General features: G+C 53.7%; 4 protein-coding genes across 4 annotated transcripts; 2 read left to right on the top strand and 2 right to left on the bottom strand.

Annotated features, from left to right (window-relative positions):
* Window positions 1–49: 49 nt before the first annotated feature.
* On the bottom strand, window positions 50–5,436 carry LOC117649547 (nascent polypeptide-associated complex subunit alpha, muscle-specific form-like). Its single transcript, XM_034392432.1, has 6 exons — window positions 5,210–5,436; window positions 2,694–2,910; window positions 2,252–2,437; window positions 1,792–2,077; window positions 1,467–1,707; window positions 50–1,131 (listed from the first exon to the last, which is right to left on the bottom strand). The coding sequence occupies exons 1-6, from the start codon at window positions 5,310–5,312 to the stop codon at window positions 794–796; spliced, it is 1,371 nt and encodes a 456-aa protein (XP_034248323.1). The 5' UTR covers window positions 5,313–5,436; the 3' UTR covers window positions 50–793.
* Window positions 5,437–6,280: 844 nt separating this feature from the next.
* On the top strand, window positions 6,281–10,167 carry LOC117649546. Its single transcript, XM_034392430.1, has 3 exons — window positions 6,281–6,380; window positions 6,567–6,748; window positions 9,722–10,167. Exons 1-3 carry the CDS (start codon window positions 6,281–6,283, stop codon window positions 9,953–9,955), a joined length of 516 nt encoding a protein of 171 aa, XP_034248321.1. The 3' UTR covers window positions 9,956–10,167.
* Window positions 10,168–11,785: 1,618 nt separating this feature from the next.
* LOC117649038 (ADP-ribosylation factor 1) lies at window positions 11,786–14,342 on the bottom strand. The gene is made up of 5 exons (XM_034391408.1): window positions 14,187–14,342; window positions 12,590–12,764; window positions 12,354–12,463; window positions 12,147–12,272; window positions 11,786–12,056 (listed from the first exon to the last, which is right to left on the bottom strand). The coding sequence occupies exons 2-5, from the start codon at window positions 12,735–12,737 to the stop codon at window positions 11,892–11,894; spliced, it is 549 nt and encodes a 182-aa protein (XP_034247299.1). The 5' UTR covers window positions 12,738–12,764; window positions 14,187–14,342; the 3' UTR covers window positions 11,786–11,891.
* A 408-nt stretch (window positions 14,343–14,750) lies between these two features.
* Window positions 14,751–18,969, top strand: LOC117649036 (general transcription and DNA repair factor IIH helicase subunit XPB). Its single transcript, XM_034391404.1, has 17 exons — window positions 14,751–14,784; window positions 15,057–15,137; window positions 15,225–15,358; window positions 15,467–15,577; window positions 15,650–15,799; window positions 15,897–16,094; window positions 16,207–16,407; window positions 16,496–16,593; window positions 16,681–16,787; window positions 16,874–16,996; window positions 17,079–17,252; window positions 17,345–17,613; window positions 17,708–17,872; window positions 17,984–18,170; window positions 18,254–18,402; window positions 18,494–18,619; window positions 18,714–18,969. Exons 1-17 carry the CDS (start codon window positions 14,751–14,753, stop codon window positions 18,834–18,836), a joined length of 2,430 nt encoding a protein of 809 aa, XP_034247295.1. The 3' UTR covers window positions 18,837–18,969.
* The last annotated feature ends 292 nt before the right edge of the window (window positions 18,970–19,261 follow it).

The raw sequence follows: 19,261 nt of genomic DNA, 5'->3' as shown, positions 1-19,261 counted from the left end.
ACAGTGCAGGGCCACGAGGTGATCGACTTTTGCATTGCAGTCACAGGTGTCATGAATGAAACACGGACGAGACCCTTTATTTGGTGAAGTCTTTTTCCACTTGAACCTGTTGCGCGGATGGGCCAGGATGGACGCGGAAGTGGGGGCGCCATGGGAACGGCACGGGCACGGCGTCGTGTCCGTGTCACCTAAGTGGCCGCAGTGGCGGGCCGGGAGGTGCGAGGCTGAGCCAGGCCAAGGGCACAGCCGCCCGACTCCGAAAGATCGTTTCGTCGCTCTGTCTCTGTCGCACTCATGGGACGTTCCGTAGGGGAGTGAGAGAGAGACAGAGTAACGAATATTTTTTTTTGGAATCAGCCGGCAGGGGCCAGCGACGCCACTATCTCCGCCGCATCTTGGTCTGGGACACCGAAGAGTCTGAAAGTGCTTTCGTCGCCCTGTCTCTCTCGCACTCATGGGGCGTGCTGTAGGGGTGCGAGGGAGAGAGACAGCGTTGTTCGGCATCGGCCTGCTGGCGAGAAACAGGAGAACGCCGCCAGTCGCCGCTCGCAAGGCGATCTGCGAGAGGCACTGCATAGCCAGGACCTGCCCAATTAGGGCCCCGGCAACTTGAACCAGGTCCAGGGACGCGGCCTGCAGGTCGCGGCGGAGGCATTCCGCGTGATTCAGCGGGGCAGTCCAGCCTTCCAGTGGAGTGGCGGAGCAATTAGTCCACCTTACGGTGGCGTGTCGCGGCGCGTGGCGTGCGGCGCCATCGCCGTGGTCTCGGTGCTCGTCGCCACGACGCGCCGCCTCATCGGCGGATCTCAAAGTCCACGGGCTGTCCGATCTTGGGGTCGACGCCGACGTCGTCGTGAGGATCGGCGCCCCGGAGGTCGTCAGCTTCGCGGTCCGCGGCGTCGCGCTGCTGCTCGCTCAACTGCACCTTGTCGTCCAGGTGGCCGCCGTCGCCGTCGTCGGCGTCCTGGTCATCTTGCGCCTGGCGGTCGCAGTTGGCCGGGTCGGGCAGCGCGGGGCCGGGCCGCCGCGCCCCGGATGTCCACGTCGACGGCGGCGGCAGCAGGGCGTCGCGGCGCCGCCACCCCGACGGCAGGAAGTAGGTGGGCACCAGCATGGGGCCGTCCTCGTAGCCTGGGCAGTCAAGGGCGTTAAGAAAGCAGACAGACTCCGGGGGTCGTTTTCGTCGCTCTGTCTCTCTCGCACCTGTATGGGACGCCTCACGAGCGTGAGAGAGACAGAGCGACGAAAACGGCTCTCGAAATCAGTTGGGTAAGCACCCCCGTCGCCAAGGAAAGCATAGAGAGCCTCTCGCGTGCGTCTCGATGGGACTATCTTCCGCACCGAGCCATCGAGATGGGTAGTTTTGTTGCTGTCTCTCTCACACTCATGGGGCACCCCCAAGGGCGCCCAAGGGTGCGAGAGAGAGCGAGATACAAGCCGCTCTTCTGAATCCCAGCTGGCCGTACCTCTGGCCGAATGGACGGGCAGGTTGTGCAGGTAGGGGTAGTACGGGCTGGGATAGCTGGCGCGGACCCAGTCCTCGCGCATGTGCGCGGCGTTGAGCTGCCTCAGGAGGGTGAGCTGCCGCTCCAGCTCCTGGACCAGCTTGCGCTGGCTGCAGCAGCTGTCCTTGTTGGCGGTGCTGCTGCGCTGCGGGGGGCGGCCGGCCGCGGGAGCCGCGGCCGAGGGGATCGTCTTGCCGCCGACCTGCGCGAACGGGACGAACGGGAGGGTGAGGCACTGATTTGCAACGATTTTGACTCCACGTTCGTTGGAGGCTCGCAGCCTTACCTTGCCGCTGACGCTGGCCACCGAGGCGGGCGTGCTGGACGCCGTGCTGGGCGGCCAGTTGGCGGGCCTGGTGGGGGGCCGCGGCGCCGCCGGCCTCGTCCTGAAGGGCTTGTCGCCGTTCTTGTGGTGCCTGCCCTCCAGCAGCACGGCCAGGGCCTCCTCCTCCTCGGGCGTGAGCTGCAGGTCCCCGGGGAGCAGGGCGGTGCGCGGCGTGGTGGGGTGCGCCGGGTCGGCCGAGCCCTTGACCACGGGCACGGTGGGCTCGGTGCTGGCCGCGGGCGCCAGCCTGGCCACTGGCGGCGGCGGCGTTACGAGGTGCACGACGGGCGTGCCCTCGTGCGTGCCCTTGAACACGGGCACGTCGTTGGAGTCGTCGCGCGGCGGCTTGGCGGGCCCTCGGGCGGGCCGCACCGCCATGAAGGGCGAGGCGGAGGGCAGCGCCCTGGAGCCCTGCGCCGACAACGAGCGCGAGGGCCCCGAGGGCAGCCCCGAGGGCAGCCCCGTGCCGACGAGCCCCAGCACCACGGGGACGTCGCCGTCGCGGCCAGGGTCGGAGCGGACCGCCGCCGCGAAGCGCCTGGAGCGGCGCAGCGACGCGGCGCGCCCGCAGGGAGACTGGGGGTCGGAGCACCTCGCGCCGGACGACCTGTCCACATTAAGGGGTAAGGGAATCACACCTCCAGCTGTGCAGATTGATTCCGACAGTCGTTTTCGTCGCTTTGTCTCTCTCACGCCCATACGGGACGCCCCATGAGTGCGAAAGACACAGAGCGACGAAAACGACCCTGCGTATCAGTCTGCGCTGCCGCCTGCTTTAGAAGGAGCATTGCGTCGCTCTTCTCTCTGGCACCCCATCGGTAGGTTGCGGTGCGAGAGAGACGGAGAGGCAGCCAGCCGCTCACCGCGTGGCCTGCGTCCGCTCGGCCATGTCCAGCGCGGCGCGGTGCAGCTGCAGCGCCAGGTAGCTCTGCACGAGCTCGGGGGTGAGCACGTCGTCCAGCGTGGTGGTGGTGGTCCGTCTGGGCGCCGCCCCCGCTGGCGGCGCTTGCGGCGCTGCCGGCCCGCCCCGGGGAAGCAGCGAGTTCTCCGGCGGGGCGCTGGCGCCCTTGCTCGTCGCGCCTGGAGGGCAGAGAGACGGAAATCGGAGTGAAAGAGAAACCACCGTGGGTTCGCCGGACGCCTGCGTGACGATGGGTAGGCCGCCCGCCGAGCAGCGCCCCGTGATACTCTTACACTTGAACTTGAGAGGCTGAAGACTGATTCCGAGAGTCGTTCTTCCGGCTCTCTTTCTCACTCAAGGAACACCGTGTTCGGAACAAGCCCTCCGAATACAAGCTCAGGTGACTCTCTCGGACGCCTCTCCGCTCCGGGGAACCATCCAATGCCCATGTCGGCCATGCCGGTGTCTGAGTCTCTGAGGGCGAATGTGTTAGACCTCCTCGGCGGCTGGCCTGATCCGGCCGTGTTTGGCTGCAGCGACGCCCACGCCACGACGCCGCGTCCGACGGCGGCACGGCGGCCTTGACCCTGGCCGCCATCGTCGCTAACACGCTTTTGATTGATCGCTACCCGCTCCGTTCCAGTCCGCCAGCACCGCCAGGTAAGCCGAGATGCTCCGCCATTCGTTCCGGTGGCGTCTCTCTCCCTCTCCGCGCTCTGGAGTCGATTTGTTTTCCTCCGTCCCTCCCCACACCTCCCCTGTTGACCGATCCCGAGGGTCGTTTTCGTCACTCTGTCTCTCCCGCACCTATACGGCATGCCCCACGAGTGCGAGAGAGACAGAGCGACGAAAGCGACTCTCGGAATCAGTCTGCTGCCGCCGATCCCACCGAAGCCGCCTCGCGATTTGTTGCGAACAATTACCGCCGAGATGAAGGAGTCCGGCGGTCGTTGTTTTGGCTTTTGTTTTTGTTTTGGGTTCCCGGTCCGCAGCGAGATGGCCGCGCCGGCCGCACCGAGGCTTCGGCTTCTCGCTGGGCGCGAGTGGATTGACTCGACGCCGGCCGCCCCGCCTCCCCCGCGCACTGCAGACTCACTCCGAGAGTCCTTTTCGTCGCGCTGTCCCTCTCGCATCTATACGGGACGCCGCACGAAGGCGAGAGAGACAGGGCGACGAAACTGACCCTCGGAATCAGTGTGCTGCTTGGCCACCTTGAGAGCAGCAATAAAGTTAGTCACTCGCAGGGATCAGCCATTGGACGCGGCTCCTCCAAATTGCTGCCGGTCACTTCGACGGACTCAGTCAGGAAGTGAGCGATTCCTCGTCGGCAGTGTAGCCACAAGAGGGCGAAATTCGCAAACGATGCACCAGCGTCGGAAGTCCAGGTACCACGTGGTGTAGTGAGCGTAGCCGCGACGTCCGCGACGTGTACAATGGGTGCAAGAAGTCCGAGGGCCGTTTGTTTCCATCTTAAATGAGACATTTCCCTGTTTTCTTTTCTTTCTCTCCCTCTTTTTCTATTATTTTTTATCGCGGCTTTTTGGACTTTCCAGCCTACAACGCTCGGCTTATCTCCCGGCCGGCCGACAGACACAAAGAGAACGTCGATAAATAACTGTTATTGATGTCGACGGATTGCTGGCACCGCTCGCCGCATCGCCGTCAAGTTGTTATGCAAATACGCGACGGATGACGGGCAGCCGCGGCAATGAGCAACGCCAAGAAACGCCCAGTTCCGCGTAAGAAGCATTTCGATATCTCGATATCTCGATTCGACCGTTCCGGGAAAGGCGTGAATCGTGTGGGCGGACACCAATATTAGTTCGACCGTAACACTGCGGACTGATTTCGAGAGTCGTTTTCGTCGCCCTGTCTCTCTTACACTCATGGGGCGTCTCATATAGGTGCGAGGGGGACAGCAGGATGAAAACGATTCTCGGGATTCGGTCTGCTGTTCCGGCGCAACACGTCATTGTTGCACTGTTAGTAAACAAACCCCACGCACGCACGAGTGCCGAAGCGAGAAGTCTCACTGCCCACGGCACCGTGAGTCACTCGTGCACCTGAGGCTTGGCCCAGGTCGGTTTCTTTGAAATGAATCGCCGGTTTTAACGAGACGAGCGGAAACTCAAGGCTGCACGAGCCGGGGGGCGAGCGCCTGCGAAGTCAAGGGTAGGCACCCCGCGGCGCAGGGCTGCGCTGTTAGTCGGCGTGTTGCCTACCCGCAAGGCGCTCCGTGGCGGCACTAGCGGCACTTAGCGGCACTCACGCGCCCTTCGGCGGCGCCCTTGGAATACTTCCTTCGGCGTCGCCCTTGGGATACTCCCTTCGGCGGCGCCCTCGGATACTCCCTTCGACGTCGTCCTTGGATACTTCCTTCGGCGGCGCCCTCGGATACTTCCTTCGACGTCTTCCTTGGATACTCCCTTCGGCGTCGCCCTTGGGATGCTCCCACCGGCGTCACCCTTCGGTACTCACAGTCGCACCCCATCGCCGCGCTGACACCCATGGAGAGCACGACGGCCGCCACCAGCCACGAGCCACTACTCGGTGGGCCGCGCCGCGCGGTCCGGGGCTCCATGGCTCCGGCCTGTCTGCGAGACACTGCGGACACTGTGAGACACACTGTGAGGTGTCCGAGGAAGACAGGCGACGCGCTGGCCGTCGGTGCGGCCCGACACTGACTGAATGGAGCCGTCGGGACGCTGTCGCGGCGTGGAGCCTCTCCTGAGTCTCCTGCCAGCTCCGGCCGGGCAGCCTCAGGCAGCCTCGACTCCGGCAGTCCGTCCAGTCTCGTCCGGGCGTCAAGTTGCGTCGCGCCTTCGCGCCTCAGTGTCACCGTGAACATGGGCATTGGGGGGGGGGGCGGATCGGAAGGAGGGGGCATGGGAAGGGGATGGTTGTGGAATGGACATGGTTGTCTGAGGGTTGTAGAAGGGAAGGGGACATGGTTGTCTGAGGGTTGTAGAAGGGAAGGGGACATGGTTGTCTGAGGGTTGTAGAAGGGAAGGGTCTGGGAGAGGGATTCTTCCTACCCGTGGTGTGCTTTGATTCTTCTTCCAAGAACTGACCGTGCAGACATTTGAAGTCATCTAGTTGAGAGCCTGATTTTCTGCATTACTCGGCAGTCGTTTTTTGTGCATTTTCAGCACTTCACATTTCCACCCCTCCCCCTTCGAAGCCCAACCCTCTCCCATTTTACATTGCACCAACGGATGGCAAAGTAAACAGGCGGAGGGGGCGATGAGCTGGAGGGTAAAGTAGGCAAAAGGTGGCGCGATGTCTGAAAGTAGGCAACTTTTGTGCACCTTCCCTCCTTCTCCTCAACCTCTGTCTGGATGCGACACGAGACACTCTCCTGCGCCGCGTGGGCCCGCCGCCCGTCGGACGCGGCCGCACGATGGGTTGCGTGCCGAGCGGGCGGGGCGGGCGGGGCGGGCGGCGCGCGGGTGCCACTGTATCTGTATCGCGGAGACACAGTGGCCACCATTATTGGGCCCTGCGCCCCGCCGCGCCCCCGCCGCGCCCCCGCCACGCCCCCGCCGCGCCATGGAGCCGGAGGAGGAGACCGAGCAGACGCTCAACTACGACTTCAACTACAACCTGGTCCTGTGCAAGTCCCTGATGAACAAGCTGAGCCTGCCCCAAGGCAAGTAGACACTCACAAGTGTGTGCGCGTAGCGTGGATTTAAAGAGCCAAGCTTGCAGTTAAAGTGAGAACTTGCCAGGCATGGATTCGCTAGTGTGTACTTGGCCAAGCAAGCATTTGCTAGAGCGTAGATCTGTAGTGTTGGGGGCAGGCGTGTGACCCGGGTTGTCTTGCCCTCACCGCCAGAGAGGCAGCTGGCCACGGACTGGCTGCTCAAGCTGTCGACGTGCGGCACCACCATGGACGAGATGCGGCTGCGCAACATGTTCGCCTACCTGCTGCTGCTCAGCCTGCAAGACGGCCAGCTGCGGCCGCCCTTCGACAGCGCGGCCCCCGCGGCGCCGCTACCCGCCCTGGAGCACCTGCTGGTACGCCAGCAGACTGATTCCGAGAGTCGTTTTCGTCGCTCTGTCTCTCTCGCACCTATAGAGGGCGATCATGAGTGCGAGAGAGACAGAGCGACGAAAACGACTCTCGGAATCAGGCTGCTGGGAGCGAGGGAGGCCCACGTGGGCCGGATCGGCGCGCGAGGGACTTCCCCGGACTTCCCCGCGCGCAGCGCACTGATTCCGGACCCGGCCGACGTCGTTCTGTCTCTCTCGTGCGCACGCGGCGTCGTCCCGCATACAGGTGGGAGGGACCGAGAGGGAAAATCGCGCCCGGCGCGTCGCGTGGCGGCATCTGGCGGGCGACGCAGCAAGCCCCGCAAAACCGGGCGCCGAGCGTGGCGTAGCGCGTGGCGTTCCCTCACCCACACCTTGAAGTCCGCCCCGCGGCCCCCACAGGGTCACGGCACGGCGGCGCGGCGCGCGGCGCTCCGGCCGGACTCGGCCGAAGCCATTCCGGGGGATCGTGTAGTCGCTCTGTCTCTGTCGCACCCCCACGGGCCGGCCCACGAGTGCGGGGCGGCGCTCTCGGGCCCGGCGGCGGCACGGCCAGGCACGGCCAGGCTCGGCGCGCCGTTTGGGGCGTCTGGGTCTGGGGCCTCTGGGCCGGCCGTCGGAGCGCGGTGCCGCCAGTGCGCTGCCAGTGCACTGCACGGCGCGGACGAGGGAGCGGGCCCATTGCCGCATCAGCATGACGGCAGTGCTTCGTCACCAGTGAGGGAATCGAGGCGGGCCGCAGCGCGCAGAGGAGGTCGCCCTCCCGGCTTCAGCAGCCTTCAGCCGCCCCGGCCAAAGCGCGCCAAGCCCGCCAAGCCCGCCCGGGGCCCGGGGGGAGGCAGCCCGCCCAGCCCGGCCAGCCCGGCAGTGAGAGGCGAAGGGGCGGCGGAGGGAAAGGGAGAGGGAGGGCCAGAAGACGCGGCAGCGGGGCGGCGGGGCACAGCCGCGGACGGCACAGAGCGCTGAGTACAGTTCGGCGGCCGTTCGGATCAGCGTGTCGCGGCGGAGAGGAGAGCAGCGACGAGCGAAGCACGGCCAAGCACAGCGCTGCGCGTCGCGTAGTGCGTTGTGTTCATTTATAATCTGGCGGCCAGGGCCATAAGGCCAGGCCCCGCGGCCCGGGGCCCGAGGCGGGGACAGCGCTGCACTCTCAATTGCCAATGAAGCGACGCAGCTGCGTGGTGTGGTCGTGTCACGATAAGGCATCGGCTAGCTGTGCCGTCGATGAATCGCTGGCCTGTTCTGTTCGACCCTTGCGAGGGGATGGGCTGCTGCCGACGTCATTTCAGCTGCCAAACCGAGGCGGGCGCATACCTGGCTAAAAGGCCCTCAACGGGCGCCTCATGGGTTGGCAATTGGCAATGCATGACGCCTTAGGTGGGCAAAAAATGCTGAACTCCTCCAATCTCCAAGGCACGCGCCTAAACCAGTCACCACTGTCACCCTGACAGTTACGGTTTTCCAATACTGTACAAAGACGAAAATCAATATCACTCTCCGCTGCGTGCTGTCAAGTGTCCAAAGCGCCTCAGTGGCGCACCCAACCCAGCCCAGCTGACTCCCGAAATAAGTCTTGTCTGGCGCGTGGCGAACTGCTAGAGACGACAAGCGCCGTCAGGGAGCTACAATTTGACCCCCACCCCTCCCTCTCCATCTGTATCCGCACCTGGCGCGGGGACGTCGCACACCCCGCTACTGCGCACTGGCCCCGTTCGCTGCGCTAGCTCTGCCTGGCTCTGCCCCGCGCCATGCCCACTGTCGCCTCGGGGAAGTCCACGCCACAGCCCCGCGCCCCGCCGAGCACCGCGCCCGAATCTCGCGTGAAGGGAACTGCTTGATAAGCACAACGTAACTCTATTGCTATTGCCGGTCCGGCGTCTTGCTTTGACGGGGCGGGCGAACTGCGCACCAGTTCCGAGCAGAGTCGCTCTCTGTCTCTCTCGCACCCCAGCGACGAAACGTCTCTTCAGAATCGCTTGGCGGAACGCGGTATGCGACTTGGCCGGGGTGGCCTCGCGGGTGGCGCAACGATGCACGACAGGTTTCAAGTCGCCCCTGGCCTAAACCGCCCGGAAAAAGAAAACCCACCCACCCAACCCTGGTAGTGCCTTCCGGGCAGGGCAGCGTCTCGTCGCTGCCTCAACATGACATGGCATAGAAGGGCCTTCTCGCATGGTCTCTCTCCGCTCGCGCCAAAACGGTAGGCGCCATGAGGCGAGGACGCTGATGTGCGGAGCAGACGGCTTCGATGCTTCTCTTCGAAGGGTTGGGGCTTCCGCGGTCCTCCTGTCCACCCCGAATGATTCTGCACAGGGTTTCCCCGCGCTCTCCCTCGCACCCCTGCGGGGCCTGCGGGACGCCCCTTGAGTGCGACAGAGACGGAGCGACGACAGCGGGATCCGTCGCAGGGCCGAACAGCGACATGTTAATGCGCCTTCTGAACAAAACGGCACGGCACTGTTGTCGGCCTGCCACTGCCGGGCGGCGCGTTGGGCCGCGAGAAGTGGGTCGCGGCCGAAGAGCCCCGCCGGCCGGCCCGGGAGTTAGCATACACGGACACAAAGGCTCTGTAGCCTCTTTCGGCGCGATGACTCGGTGACTCACCCGCAGTGACCGGGCGACCGGCCCCGCGTGGGTCGCCTTGCCTGCCTTGCCCCCTCGCAGCACTTGCAGTGGCGTTGCAGACGGGCGGCGCGTGCAGCAGTGGCAGGCGGGTTGCCTGCCGCCAGGGCCCCTGGCCCAGGGGCGCCGCGAAGGGACAGCGCCTGCGGCACCCCCGACGACGGGCAGCCCGCCAGCCACACTGCTCTTCCCGCAGACTGATTCCGACATTCGTTTCCGTCGATCTGTCCCCATCGAACCTACGCGGGACGCCCCCCAAGTGCGAGAGACAGAGTGGCGAAGACGACTCTCGGAATCGGTCCGCCGTGGTACCGACACTGCCGCCGTCCTCCACAGCCCTCGGTGGCGTACGAGAGCGGGGACGACTTCGGCGACGCGAGCGGGCTGAGCGGCGGCTACTCCCACCGCGAGCAGAGCTATGACGACGCCGACGGCTCCGGCGCGGGGGCGGGGCCCACCCGGCGCGCCTGCGACTACTCGCCCGACGGCGGCGAGTTCTTCGCGTCGCAGCCCGTGCCCCGATGCGGGGCCTTCTGCTACCTGGCCGTCGTGGCGCGCCAGGACCAATAGCCCCGACCTGACGTCCCCAGTGTCATGTTGGTAGTGGCACTGCCTCAAGCGGCAACAAAACGCTTTCCTTCACAGCATCTCAAATGATTTAATAATGAACACATTCAGAGAAAAAAAAAAACTTGCTAGATCCTTAACAACATGTCAGCCTACAGATAAAACTTCACCCACAAATTTCCCGTAAGTCTGATTGTAATACAAGTCCTGATTCGGTTTACACCCACCCACCCCTTCCCCACCCATTCTCCATGCAATATAACCGGAGCCTAAAAATTAAGAGTATAAGTAAATTATTACGAGGTTACCTATCTCAGCCCATGACATTACATTCTGATTAAACAAAAACACATACTAGAATAATAAATAAATAAAAAGTAGGAGCTGATCGCATTAGTGGGAAGCTGTTAGCTTCATCAGAAATCAAGACTTGGAAGTGTGCGGGCATTGCAGACTACCAACAAGATTAACAGGTTATTCAAACAAGGCACACTGAAGCACAAGTACAATATATTTCACAAGTTTGGTAGTATGCTTACATTTCCTTTTGAAGGGGAGGAGACTAAAATCTTTATCTCTCTTATATCAAACAATAATTTGCACTTCATAGCAAGTGAAGGTATGTGCTTTCAGTCCAGATTTAATCTTGGCAGAGGGACAATACTGGATTGATGAATCACATTCGTTCACACCAAATGTGCATTAGGTACATCTCCACAGTAAGGAAGAAGTTGGCCATTATAAACTTTGAGGTCAATTTTTTTTTTTACACAGCAAAGGACCATAGCCGGAATGTGAATGTCATTGTGTGATAGGCACCAAGTTAAAACCTATAGCAACACTTCAGCTCATTCTCCCACAATTCTCACACTTGTCAGTTCAATGCAGCAACAAGCAAGTAAAACTGTTACTGTACACATCACCCACGCCAGTGTCAAAAGGAGCAACAAATCACACCCCAATCCAGACTGAGGCTATACACAGTAGAAGCTTTCACACCATCTTAACAAATTTCCCCTCAATCTGATAAATACACTATCTTCAATTATAAGAATAAACAAATAAGTCATAATTTGCACAAATCTCATAAAAAAGATGTAGCTATCCAATGAAAAATAACTATAAAACCCCCTTTGGGAAAAAGGGATTGCTTGTAACCGCACCACTTCAGGTTTTACGGACAGACCTATAAACTTAAAAGAATCTCACTTTTACAACTGGGGTTGGGGAACATTCTTCGTGCCTCAAATTAGCAGTTCGTCTGAGCAGAACATGCACAGGATGGTGAGACAGTCACGGTGACGGTCAGGCTGCTGTAAAGATGTCTTACTGCATGATTTCGTTTTGTAGTCCTTCAATTTTATTAAAATTTCACAAGCAATGTACAAAGTCGAACCTTCACATCCCACTTCTGGAGTTAAGTCTGTGATGTCCGATGCGACGCACACACTCACACCATACAATTCACCACTGGGATGAGTACGTAAGAGGAGAAATACACCATAACATTAAAAGACTGAGTGTAATAAGAGGAAATTACTTATAACAAATCATAAATAGCCAACAACAGGCTTGATGCCTCCTTAGGAATGGATACTGTAACAAACTATTTAAAAACCTAGGCCAGACCCAGATTCTAGATCAACTTATTAAATACAAGTCACATGAGAAACACTATAACTTAGTCTTGTTACACAGCCTGAGCCATGGCAAGTTGATGTAGAATCTGTTCCCACCATCCAATTAACCACACTCAGTCGAATATTCAAATAACTCATTTCATAATACGCAGCAAAACATCCAAAGAGTTCTTGGAAACAGACAGTCCTGCCGTGAAAGATAAATAGCATTGTATTTTGCGGCCACAGTCCCAATCTCTCTTGCAGAAACTGCCAGGGGAGGGCAGCCACTGATGGTCAGGAGGGTGAACTGAAGAAACTTAACGATTTGCACTCTTGAGCTGATTGGACAGCCAGTCCAGACCCTCGTAAAGGCCGTCTCCGCTTGTTGCACAAGTAGCTTGAATGTACCAGTTGCGGTTACGTAGTGAGTGGAGACCAAGTTTGTCTGTGATTTCAGCAGCATTCATAGCATTGGGCAAATCCTGTAGGCAGAGATATTTTATTTTAAGCGGACAAGAACAATGGAAAGGGTTACTGGAAGTGTTAATGGCCAGACAGATTAAAATCTTTACCTGTTTGTTAGCGAATATGAGTAGCACAGCATCCCGGAGTTCATCTTCTGCAAGCATTCGCATGAGCTCCTCTCTAGCTTCTCCAATTCTCTCTCTGTCATTGCTGTCAACCACAAATATCAACCCCTGCAATAAAGAAGACAAGCAATGAGAAACTGTAGCATGGGCATGGCAACCAGTTAGGAACGGATTTTGAAGAAAGCTTGCCTGAGTGTTCTGGAAATAGTGCCGCCAAAGTGGCCTGATCTTGTCCTGACCACCCACATCCCACACTGTAAAGCTGATGTTCTTGTATTCGACAGTCTCCACATTGAAACCTAGAATAAAGAGAGAAATAATGAAAAAATAAAAAAATAAATACAATAGATTTTAAAAGTTTAATATTAAAAGTGGCAAGGTATGACTTCATGATTATTAAAGGGTTAAAATAAATAGAAACTTACCAATAGTTGGAATAGTTGTTACAATCTCTCCTAATTTCAGTTTGTACAAAATGGTGGTTTTACCAGCAGCATCCAATCCGACCATCAATATTCTCATCTCCTTTTTGCCAAAAAGGCCTTTAAAAAGGTTTGCAAACATATTCCCCATGGTGGATGTTTAAAAGAGGAACCTGTCCTGCAAAAGAAAAAATATTATTAGACTGTGGCAGTTGCATCATTATGGAAATCTGTCATGCACTTCAATGGAAGATAAAATTCAAATGGTGTTCAGGAAGAACGGTTAGAATATCCCATAAGTGCATCAAGCCCATCAGAAAATTGTAAACATATTGTGCAAGATGGTGAATCATAACTTGGCAGTGAGTCAACTCTCCTTGAAACTATTAAGACTGAAGCTACCTTGGACAGTAACAATCTTCCAGAGAGGATTAAAATTAACCAAACAGAACGGAAGATAAGCCCATATCAACAATGTTTGCTACAGAACTGAGACAGCAATTGCTTTTAAAACACTCCACTGATATGGAGTCTTGAATCAGCACACTGACATAACCTGTCAAGGGCATAAAAACTGAAATTTGAAGCTACATGAAAATGATGAAGTAAGACTCGAAGGAGGAATTTCTTTCGTAACCAGCAAAAATTTGAATGGGAAAAACCTCGACCTCGATTTCAAGTTGAAAGACATTTCACTTAGGACTGAACTACAGTGACTGACAGCCAGCTAGGCAGCAGGTGCAGACAGATTCAGCAATGCTAGCCACAATACCCCAAACTAGGCAGCAACAAGGGGCCCGCACTGCAACGAGTGTGTTCGTAATCGCAGCGCCCACGCCAAACTGAATGTACACACAAAAGGCGAGGCGAAATCCGGGCTTGGGCAACCGTGAGCTGTACGCGTGACGTCAGACATTTAGGTTAGGGCTGTGGACGCGACACAACGCCCCGAACGGCATAGCAGCAGAAAAAGGGCTTGGGCCGTCCCAGGTCAGAGACTGATGCAAAACATGAGCCCGGAGTGAAAATTGCACAGAAAACAGAGCCGAGTAGTACGTGGAGAGATGTTCTAGACATAAAACAAGCTCCATATTGAGCGAAACCGGAACCGCCTCAAGGTAGAACCTGAGGTCAGAACCTGTCAGAACGCCACGAAAAATCTTGAAAAACTCTCGGGACAAAATATGGGTTTGGGATATGCGTCGGGAAACGCCAAGTGCAGCCGCTTGCATGCGGCACCCGAGCTACAACGCCAACAAACCCAATGACGGCAGCCTATTATTAGATTTTGACAGAAACGGAAAAAGTTTTCCAATTACTTCAACTAGGGGGAAATCGAGCCGGCACACAAATGAATCAAATACGCTCCGCCGGGGCAGCACTCGGCGATGTTTGCGACGAAGTGGCGCAGAACGTCGACCAGGAACGTACAGGGGCAGGCCGGCCCGGTCGGTCCGGTATAGGCCTATGGCTGACAATGGAATATCTCAGAGGACTCCTCCCGACCGAAATCTTCTGCAACTTCACAAACACGCGAGCACTAGCCGCACCGAATGCTTGGCGCCGCGGCACAACGACTGCACTCGGCCGGGACACTTACTTCTTAAAACTTGGGAGGTATCAACTCCCGTCAATTTACTAACACAATCCCACGAAAACTGTTGTGAGTCAAAATGGCGGACGTGGATCGTGAAGGGATCGCTGCCTTCATGCCACGTATCTGGGCGGCCGGCTCGCGATTGGGCGACGCAATCACATGACGTGCCGGACGGGAAACGGAGGCCGACGGGCGGGCCGGGCCGGGCTCGCCGGCCACTTTGAATCCCCGAAACTAGGACCTCATTAATGCCGCCCCAGATCTAGTTCTAGATTCGAACAAGCTCGAACCGCCCGGCCTGAATAAACCATACCGGGGTCAGGTTTTCTTTCGCGCCGAGGGAAGTCCCTTTTTGGTTTCGTATTTTTCCGAACCGAAAGGATCGGCGCCACTGGAGATTCTCTGCTCGGAGTCCCCGGCCGGCACGCAACCCGCACGGCATGCCCGCTGCAACAACTGAGTGTTGTAGATGCACCCTAACCTATTTTCAAAACAAATCCGAGTCTCGAGTTGGTTGTCAGATGAATGGTCGCTGCAGGTACTGACTGACTGACTAACTTCAGCAATATGGCAGGGCCGAAGAAGTTCAAGAAAGACAATGGTAGGCTATGTTTCTCTCATGATTGGGTTTTGGAAACATGTATATCATTCCTTGTATATTGGACCTAGTGTATTTTCAGTCATTTACATACTTCAGAGACATTGATTTCATTTTTTGCAGTTATTTTGATGTGTGAACGTTTTTTCTTCTTTTAATTGTTTCACATTGTTGCCTTGCAAGGCTGCTTATTCTCTGCGTGTAATTTCTTTTCATGGTTAGTTCCACGGTTTACTGGTGCGTCTTAATTACGTTGCTGTTTTCATTCATAACAGATAGCAAGAAATGGAAGAAACGAAAGAAGGAAGATGATGATGACTACTATGATGATGACACAAACGATGGCATGGAGGGAGGTAAGATGTCGTCAAGATTCCTGTGGTCGCACTGTTGCGCAATTGTGGCATATCACAAACCTAATTCTTGAAATTGTATGTTTTAAGATGGTGTGCCCGATGCTGCCAAGAAAAATGTGGAAACTGCAGAGACTGGAGTTCTGGAGGATGAATTCGGGGCTAAAGATTATCGCCCTCAAATGGATTTGAAGACAGATCACAGCTCTCGTCCACTGTGGGTGGTTAGTATTTGGTACCTTATGCGGATGCTTAGTTTTCCATCCATGACACTTGTTTGAGCTGCATAGCTGTTTGTTTTGTGTTTAACATACTTGGTGAATCTGTTCCAGGCCCCTAATGGACATATATTTTTAGAGTCCTTTTCTCCTGTGTACAAACATGCTCATGATTTCCTAATTGCCATATCAGAGCCTGTGTGTAGACCCGAACACATTCATGAGGTAAACCACTAGAATTTTAAAATCACTGATCAATGAGTTAGGCTTTCTTATGTCTGGACTTAACTTTTACAGTATAAACTGACAGCTTACTCACTGTATGCTGCTGTCAGTGTTGGACTTCAAACCCACGATATCATTGAGTATCTGAAACGTCTAAGCAAAACAACTGTACCTGATGGCATTATTGAATTTATTAAGCTTTGTACTCTATCATATGGAAAGGTATGTAGTTTTTTTTTCTCTGGAAGGTATGCCTTGGGGAATCCATGTCTGATGACCGGTCCCATTCTTTCTCATGCCTCATCTCCATGTGTTTCAGGTTAAATTAGTTTTAAAGCACAATAGATACTTTGTAGAATCTCCTTTTCCCGAAGTTTTACAAAAGATGCTTAAGGACCCTGTTGTTCAACAATGTCGTCTCAGACGTGATGCTGCTGAAGGCGAAGGTGAAGGGGAGGAGAATGTAGATGCAAATGGCTTCATCACAACTGTCAATGACAAAAAAAATGTTCCACAGGTGCGTAGCAACATTTATTCTTTCAAAAACTTAATTTATCACATGATCATCTAAACTTTGGTATTGCGATGTTATCGTTGTTTCAATGTGGTTATTTCTTACTTCTATTTAGTTTGGTGCCAATGTTCCAAAACCAACCCCTGGCACCTCAGGAGATTCACAACCAGCTGCGGGGGCAGATGCTCCCCTAGGAGAACCTAAAGAGGGTGAACCTGTTCCGGAAGACATCACAACCTTTTATGACAAGATTGACAAAGAGGAGGAGGATGAAGATGAAGCTGTTCTCAAAACAGTGTCTTTTGAAGTGAACCAGGTATGATGTTTTGATTTGTTTCAAGATAAACCACATTTGTACTATCCCCAGATAGGTGTTCACTTAATCAAAAAATATCTTGTTTTAGGAAAAAATTGAAGTCCTTCAGAAGAGATGTATTGAACTGGAACACCCTCTTCTAGCTGAGTATGATTTCCGGAATGATACAGTCAACCCAGATATTAAGTACGCTATCAGGCTGGATAATTTGTCAGACGCCCTTTTCAAAGTTTTTCCATTAAATATTCTTCAATGTTTTTCCTTGCTTTACAGTATTGATTTAAAACCATCAGCTGTACTGCGTCCATATCAGGAAAAGAGCTTGAGGAAAATGTTTGGTAACGGAAGAGCTCGTTCAGGAGTCATTGTGTTACCTTGTGGTATGTCCCCAGCTTTCATCCTTTTCATTGATTTAGAATTATATCATTAGTCTTAGAATGCATTCTCTATTTTAAATTATTTTCAGGTGCGGGCAAAAGTTTAGTGGGAGTGACTTCTTGCTGCACTGTAAGAAAAAGAGCTCTGGTCTTATGCAATTCTGGTGTGTCAGTTGAGCAGTGGAAACAGCAGTTTAAAATGTGGTCCACTGGTAAGCCTCATCCAATCGTCTTTAATCTCTTTTTGAAATCCTTGCTTACTCACTGAATTTGTGTTCACTTTTTATTGCTTAGCCGACGACAGCATGATTTGTCGTTTCACTTCAGAGGCCAAAGACAAGCCAATGGGCTGTGGTATTCTCATAACAACCTATTCCATGATCACTCACACACAGAAGAGGTCATGGGAAGCTGAACAAACCATGAAGTGGTTGCAAGAACAGGAGTGGGGCATCATGGTTCTAGATGGTAAACCACCAACTCCACTGTGTTTTATGTTTTTTTAATTATTTTCCAACTTCTGATTTGTAATAAAATTCGTTTTAACTTGTATCTTTCAGAGGTGCACACGATTCCAGCCAAAATGTTCAGAAGAGTTTTGACCATTGTTCAGTCCCATTGCAAATTAGGTCTCACAGCTACACTACTCCGAGAGGATGACAAAATTGCAGACCTTAATTTCTTGATTGGTCCAAAGCTATATGAAGCAAACTGGTTAGAACTTCAGAAGAGAGGCTTCATTGCAAGAGTGCAATGTGCGGAAGTTTGGTGTCCCATGACTCCAGAATTTTACCGGGAATATCTAGTGTGCAAAACTTGCAAAAAATTAGTAAGTCTAACCTTCTGTTCAAGTTGACTAGTGTACATTACTTGTCACAATTTTATGTCTCATTTTCTTAATGTCTCATTTCTGTCTGCTTCAGCTTCTTTATGTAATGAATCCCAACAAATTTCGTGCAACTCAGTTTCTCATTAGATACCATGAAAGAAGAGGTGACAAAACAATTGTGTTCTCTGATAATGTTTTTGCACTGAAGCATTATGCAATAAAGATGAACAAACCTTACATTCATGGCCCCACATCCCAGGTCAGGAGTGCTGTTCACATTTTATTGATAACAAAATTATGAGTGTTCTATTTTTCTTTCAGTGTGTGTTAATGTTAAGATCTTTTTTATTTCTGCTCTTTCTCCCTTCAGAGTGAAAGAATTCAGATACTTCAAAACTTCAAGTTTAATCCAAAGGTAAATACCATATTTGTCAGCAAAGTTGCCGACACATCATTTGATCTTCCTGAAGCTAATGTGCTCATTCAAATATCGTCACATGGTGGCTCAAGGCGACAAGAGGCTCAGAGATTGGGCAGAATTTTGCGAGCCAAGAAAGGTCTGTATACACAGAAAATCTTTGTTATGTCTATTGTAGCGCAAGATGGGTCATTCTAAATTAATCATTTTTTTGTTGTGTAGGTGCGATTGCAGAAGAATATAATGCATTCTTTTACACCTTGGTCTCCCAAGATACATTGGAGATGAGTTACTCTAGGAAACGTCAACGGTTCTTGATTAATCAGGGCTATGCTTACAAAGTTATCACTAGACTGGCAGGAATGGAAGAGGTGAAGCCTACTTTCTTTTGAAATGAAACATTTGTGATATGTACCTTAATTGTAGCATTATGTGGTTTAACATTTTACTTCATTCCTCCAGGAGCCTGACTTATTTTATGGAACCCGAGAGGACCAGGGTCAGCTTTTGCAGCAGGTACTTGCTGCCAACGACATGGATGCTGAAGAAGAGAGAGTTCCGGGAGAAGGACCACGTCCGGGCCCCTCTGTAAGTTATAAACATAGTTATCTTGTTGTCTGACTTCTTTAAGCTTATCTTTATTCTATGTATCCTGTTTCATTAATGATGTGTTTTATTTCAGGGTTTCCGAAGGGTTGGAAACATGGGTTCTATGTCTGGTGCAGACGATGCTGTATATTATGAATACCGCAAGTCAATCTTATCTAATATAAAACATCCATTGTTCAAGAAGTTCCGCTCCTAGTCTAGAGTTCCATTATTTGTGATGTTTAAGTTATTTGTTGGTTTGATACCTGTATTTTCCCACCACATCAAGGCACAATTGTTTCTTCATGTCAATTGTGAGTATTGTAGCCAATAAATTTACCTGAAGATAATAACTCTTAATCATTTATGCGGGGAGGACTCGGTGGTGAGCCACCAATCTCATTACTTATTCATTCTAGTACGAGCTCTTGCATGAATAAAGTGAGTAGAGTAGGTCATGGACTGGGTTGTGTCTATTCCATAGCTCCATTCATTGCCTTTGTCATGCACAGGAGGGTGGTTTTCCTTTGCTGTCCTCTTTCTTTTCCCTATTTGTTTTGGTCTCAGTCTCAGTGAAAGGGTGCTCAGGTGTATAGCGTTGTGCGGTAAACAGTATAGTAGAAGCTGCCTGTGTATACTACT

This window comes from Thrips palmi, unplaced genomic scaffold (genome assembly GCF_012932325.1).
Source record: "Thrips palmi isolate BJ-2018 unplaced genomic scaffold, TpBJ-2018v1 HiC_scaffold_4, whole genome shotgun sequence".
In the NCBI taxonomy this organism is placed as follows: Eukaryota; Metazoa; Arthropoda; class Insecta; order Thysanoptera; family Thripidae; genus Thrips; species Thrips palmi.
Note: the sequence above shows the minus strand (reverse complement) of the source record. Positions and strands in the feature narration are given on the sequence as shown.

Bases quoted from the DNA above. Each gene is read 5' to 3' on its own strand.
- LOC117649547 (XM_034392432.1), bottom strand. From the start codon at position 5,312: ATGGAGCCCCGGACCGCGCGGCGCGGCCCACCGAGTAGTGGCTCGTGG. The intron at 2,911-5,209 runs GTGAGTACCGAA...TCTGCCCTCCAG, and splicing joins CGCGGCGATGGGGTGCGACT to GCGCGACGAGCAAGGGCGCC. The intron at 1,132-1,466 runs GTACGGCCAGCT...TTGACTGCCCAG, and splicing joins GCCCGTCCATTCGGCCAGAG to GCTACGAGGACGGCCCCATG.
- LOC117649036 (XM_034391404.1), top strand. From the start codon at position 14,751: ATGGCAGGGCCGAAGAAGTTCAAGAAAGACAATG. The intron at 16,095-16,206 runs GTGCGTAGCAAC...ACTTCTATTTAG, and splicing joins ACAAAAAAAATGTTCCACAG to TTTGGTGCCAATGTTCCAAA. The intron at 16,408-16,495 runs GTATGATGTTTT...ATCTTGTTTTAG, and splicing joins TGTCTTTTGAAGTGAACCAG to GAAAAAATTGAAGTCCTTCA.
- LOC117649546 (XM_034392430.1), top strand. From the start codon at position 6,281: ATGGAGCCGGAGGAGGAGACCGAGCAGACGCTCAACTACGACTTCAAC. The intron at 6,381-6,566 runs GCAAGTAGACAC...CCTCACCGCCAG, and splicing joins CAAGCTGAGCCTGCCCCAAG to AGAGGCAGCTGGCCACGGAC. The intron at 6,749-9,721 runs GTACGCCAGCAG...CGTCCTCCACAG, and splicing joins CCGCCCTGGAGCACCTGCTG to CCCTCGGTGGCGTACGAGAG.
- LOC117649038 (XM_034391408.1), bottom strand. From the start codon at position 12,737: ATGGGGAATATGTTTGCAAACCTTTTTAAAGGCCTTTTTGGCAAAAAG. The intron at 12,464-12,589 runs GTAAGTTTCTAT...TCTTTATTCTAG, and splicing joins AACAACTATTCCAACTATTG to GTTTCAATGTGGAGACTGTC. The intron at 12,057-12,146 runs GTAAAGATTTTA...CTCTGCCTACAG, and splicing joins TCATATTCGCTAACAAACAG to GATTTGCCCAATGCTATGAA.